The 4,583-nt window shown below is 40.0% G+C and overlaps 1 protein-coding gene across 1 annotated transcript; it reads left to right on the top strand.

Annotated features, from left to right (window-relative positions):
• The first annotated feature begins 1,292 nt into the window (after positions 1 to 1,292).
• Positions 1,293 to 4,583, top strand: ccl44 (chemokine (C-C motif) ligand 44). The gene is made up of 5 exons (XM_084921549.1): positions 1,293 to 1,487; positions 2,356 to 2,485; positions 3,178 to 3,322; positions 3,441 to 3,521; positions 3,638 to 4,583. The coding sequence occupies exons 1-4, from the start codon at positions 1,424 to 1,426 to the stop codon at positions 3,477 to 3,479; spliced, it is 378 nt and encodes a 125-aa protein (XP_084777675.1). The 5' UTR covers positions 1,293 to 1,423; the 3' UTR covers positions 3,480 to 3,521; positions 3,638 to 4,583.

The raw sequence follows: 4,583 nt of genomic DNA on the forward strand, positions 1-4,583 counted from the left end.
TTGAATGGAGGAGACTGTTTCCTAGCAACCCTTAGAAACAAGCTATGGTTGTTTAGTGTTTTTCTAATTGTACTACCATAAAGTTTAACATCTAACATGCTTACTGAGGCCTGTAGAGTCTGAGATGTAGCTCTTGGGATTTTTGCACGTCTGACTCCAAACAGAACCTCTAAAGCTTCAGCTTTTATAAAGGTGCTCACACTTTCTGATAATCAGTTAGCAAGTGCATTTGACAAGCAGCATGTGGCTGCCACTTACCATCTGTATTCCACCAACAAAGGTGCTAGCCCTTTGTTTACTTTTTGAATGACTGCTTACAGCGGTGCATCATTAGCATAGAAACGTAACGTTAACATGAAAATTAACAGTGTAAGAGGCCAAGGAGTTCAAAATGAGCAGATAAAGGGATATTAAGCATGTTAAATGAGAAAACTTTTAAGAGTTTATAAAAGTTTAAGGCTTAAACTTTTATGTAGCAGTTTAAGCCTTTAAAGCCTGAACCATGAAATATCATAATTTTTTGTGTTTAATGAACCTTCTGCTGGGAAAAAAGTAATAAGATATTTTTATCAGATTTGCAACATCAGACATTTTTTTGTATTTCAGTTTTTGAAGGAAAAAAAATCACACTGATGATATCTGAATAACTCACAAAAACGTGGCTTTAAAGAGTTAAAGGAGCATAAAATGTATCTAAAAAGCATTTAAGCATTTCATGAATCTGTCTCAGACTTTTTGATCTATTGTAAAATGTTACATGAATAACATTTATTACCATTTAAAATTACAACTGAAAGAGACATTTTTAAAGCAATCACTCATATTAACATCAGGATAAAGATATACTAAAGGAGGCAGACAGAAAACTCTGTGGTAAGAATGATCCAGATAAAGTTCAGATACTACCGCTTCTCCTACAGCCCGTACAGCTGCAAACCATTTTACATTCATTTTGTTATTTGGAAATGAATAAAGCCAAATAACTGGATTTATCATGGGAATTAATATAAATGCCGCATGTTGAATACTTCTTGATAACTCGCCTTTTATCTATTTTGGTTCTCAATGAGAAAAATGCAGGAAAGCAAAGGAAAAAAGAATGAAGGAGTAATTTAACACCCTAAATGAAATAAATCAGGCCTGGCATCTTGAGTGAGGAGACTGAAAGGGAGAAATGAGGGAGAGGTGAGATGAATGTGAAAGAAAAAGAAGGAGGGAGTTAGTTGAGCATAAGAATGAAAATGGATAAACAGACGGTGGGAGGGAAAGACAGTAAGACAAAAAAGAGAGGTGGTAAAAGTGAGTGAGAGATGGGCAGGGAGGTATAAAGAGAGGGAGGGAGTAGTATAAGAGAGGCAGCCATAGAGGGAGAGGTGACAGAGTAGATTATCCTCCTCTCCTCTCCTCCTCTGCCAGCCTCATCATGTTCATGCTGCAGATGTTGACTGTTATCTCTCTGACTGTTATCCTCTTGGCATCTGTAGAAGGTAGGACATAACCATACTTTCTATGTGTGTGTGTGTTGCATGGCTTGCATGCACCCTGCAGGTGGACACTCTAGCATAGACGGTGATGGCGAAGACAGAAAAGGAAAGAAGAGGGAAAGAGGAATAGCAGCAGCAGGAGCAGCAGGGAGGGAGGCATGGATGTAAACAGAGGAGCAGAAATCACATCACACACACACACACACACATGGAGAAAAGACAGCAACTGTGTCAGGGCTCAGTTCGCGTGATCGTGTAGTCTTGTCTGTTTTCTGAAATGTAGTCAAAGCGCTGGAAGTGCACTGATGTGGCTGAGGATGGCTTCAAAATCATTTGTGGCATTACAAAGCAGCACTGTCCTATTTTGCTCCTGCTGCCTCACATCACACTTTCATTTGTTTACAGATTTGGATGAAGGGACATCATGGCATTCCTTACACACAAACACCTCGCTTTTTCTACCACTTTCTCCCGTTTCACTGGCATGCTCGTATGTTTCTCAGCACAACGGGATGCCATTATAATTCCTCTGGCATTCTAGTGTGTGTCCATATGTGACTCTGCGTATATGTGGGGCATGTGCAAAATACTCTGCTTCGGTCTTTGCTAATATCAGAACAGGGACTTGACAGTGCTGAAAAACTATAAATATGAACGCTCAGATTTAGGGTCTGATAATCTGCAATAATTTCTATTATTTGAAACTTTTCTGCCTTGCGTGATGCTGCATTAGCATCCCGTTTTCACAAAAAAGTAATTAAATGTGAAATCTATTCAATGATGTGAAACACCTGAAAGTTCAGCATCATTCTGGCAGTCTGCTTTCGTTTCAGTGACTCATTTGTCTTCCTTTGTCCGTGTTATTTCCTAGCCATAGGTGTGCAGATGAAGAACGATGTCCAGTGCTGCATGCTATACTCCCACGGCAAGGTGCGTACCAAAGATGTGTTGCGGTTTGAGGTGCAGACCGAGGGGCCCGACTGCAGTATACAAGCCATCATGCAAGTATTTCAACTATCCACTCCTGGAGCTAAAGAGCACACAGCAATCTGCAGGAATGGAAAATATGCCTCTCGTTAGAGGAGGGCAGAGCTTGGGCTGAGAGGCATTGTCATCTTTCCAGGTCATGTTGTTATGGCAGGGCTTAGAGCTGTAATTGCCAGGGAAGTGAAAAAGGAAATATGTGGGAATAACAAGCCATCTGAAAATACCTTCTGAGCCAGCTGAGCCCTGCTGCAGCCAGTCAGTCAGTCAGAACAGCAGGGTTTAGTTAAGTAAACTACATTGTGATACCTATTGTTTCCAGCAGGTCAGGGAAATCTGATGAAGCTGGGGAATGAAGAGCTTGCTTTTTCATGTGGCCCAGTTAACAAAAGCACTGAATTCTCATCCGTTGGATACAAGGCATTATTTTCGTTACCTGTTTTAGTTTGATCGCAATTTGTTCTTCGTTATACTAGAGGGGGGGAATACAAAATACAAAATTCCCTCTTTATCATCTTATAGTATATAAATATTCATTTTAATTTGGGCTATAGCTGGCAAATACCTTTGTAGATCTCAGCATGATCTTCTCCTTCTGACAGCAGCACATTCAAATCGATGTGTTTCCATCCTTTGTCTCGAGTCTTCAGCACATCCTTGTACTGTCATCCTGCAACTTCTGCACATAATTTGCATTTGTCTTTCAAAGACTGTACACGAAGAAGGCGGTGAAGTGTGCAGACCCCAGAGACCGAAAGGTAAAGAGGTTGTTAAGAAAGCTCATCCAGAGACAGAGAGACAAGGCCCGCCGAACCAAATGGTTCCTTTCTGACAACCTTCCTGTCATGACAGAGGTGAGACGCAGTCTGTTACACGGCTACTTTACTGTATTCTACACCTGAGATGTAATAAAGGCAGCTTGATGAAGTGAAACTGAGGAGTGTTGCAAAGTCATAATTTCCATGTCTTCAGGTCAAGAAGGACCACTTGGTGGTTCTCAGTGTGGAGTGATGGAGCGATGGAGGAAATATGGAGGAAAAGTTGTAGTCATAAGTAAGGCTCTTTTCCGTATGTTATTACTCATATAAACTTGGTATGTAGGCTATATGTAAAGTAAATCTCTAAAAGTCTCATCTGGGATTTTGAGCTGTCTTCCTGTGTTTCTGCAGGCCAAGTAAACTTTCAGCAGCTTGTCATCTTTACATGTCAAAGCTCGCTGACTCTCCAATCATCGTGTCTCTCTCTCTATCTACACTATCCGTCTCCCTGGGACTGGACCTGGGCAGCAATACATATTTAGATATTTAAGAATGAACTCTGCTTGAAATATTCCCGGTATGTGGCTGGAACATTCTCAACAAAGGGAGTGTTATTTGTAAGATATGTTGCAAAGATTTTTTTTAAAATGGCTTATACTGTTATTTGCCAGAGACTGCCTGAAAGTGTCTCCCTCTATAAAACAGCATAACCACTCCTGGCTGATGTGAAATCAGTGAAACAGATGTAATGAAATGAGCAGTGATATGAATATTGTATATCACCAAGATACTCTTATGGTTATTTGTGACTTGTATACCTTAAATGTGTAATGACACTTCATACAGTAAAGTAGATGGGGTTTGGTTACGGTACACTGAGCGTGCAGAATATTGAGATAACATGTCTCCAGTGGTATGGTTTACAACTCCTTTTTCAGGCTATATTTGACTGTTTATAAAAAAAAAAATCACAGTTGACTCAGAGTGAATGTTTCACCTGGATGCAACCTTCACTATATCTCAAGAGCAAATGTTCCTAATATTTTGTCCATTTTGTATATTGCGTGTTTGTAAAGTCCTGTATGAAATGTGACTCTAACACTAGGCCCTCAGGCATCAGCGACAGATTTAAGTATCTATTTGGAGTTTACATTTCTACGTTTCCACAATAGTTTGTCACTAAACTATGCCAAAGTGTTCATGATTCAGTTCACCACATGGCCAGGCTGTTAAAACTTAGAGGGCTCGACTGTGTGCGAAACACACAAGCATTGCATTGTAGGAGAATGCACTATATGTTAAAACATAGCATCTCGAGTGAACAATTTTATAAATAAATCTGAAATAATAACTAGAA

Source organism: Perissodus microlepis, chromosome 23 (genome assembly GCF_051167445.1).
Source record: "Perissodus microlepis isolate ML-2025 ecotype Zambia chromosome 23, ASM5116744v1, whole genome shotgun sequence".
In the NCBI taxonomy this organism is placed as follows: domain Eukaryota; kingdom Metazoa; phylum Chordata; class Actinopteri; order Cichliformes; family Cichlidae; genus Perissodus; species Perissodus microlepis.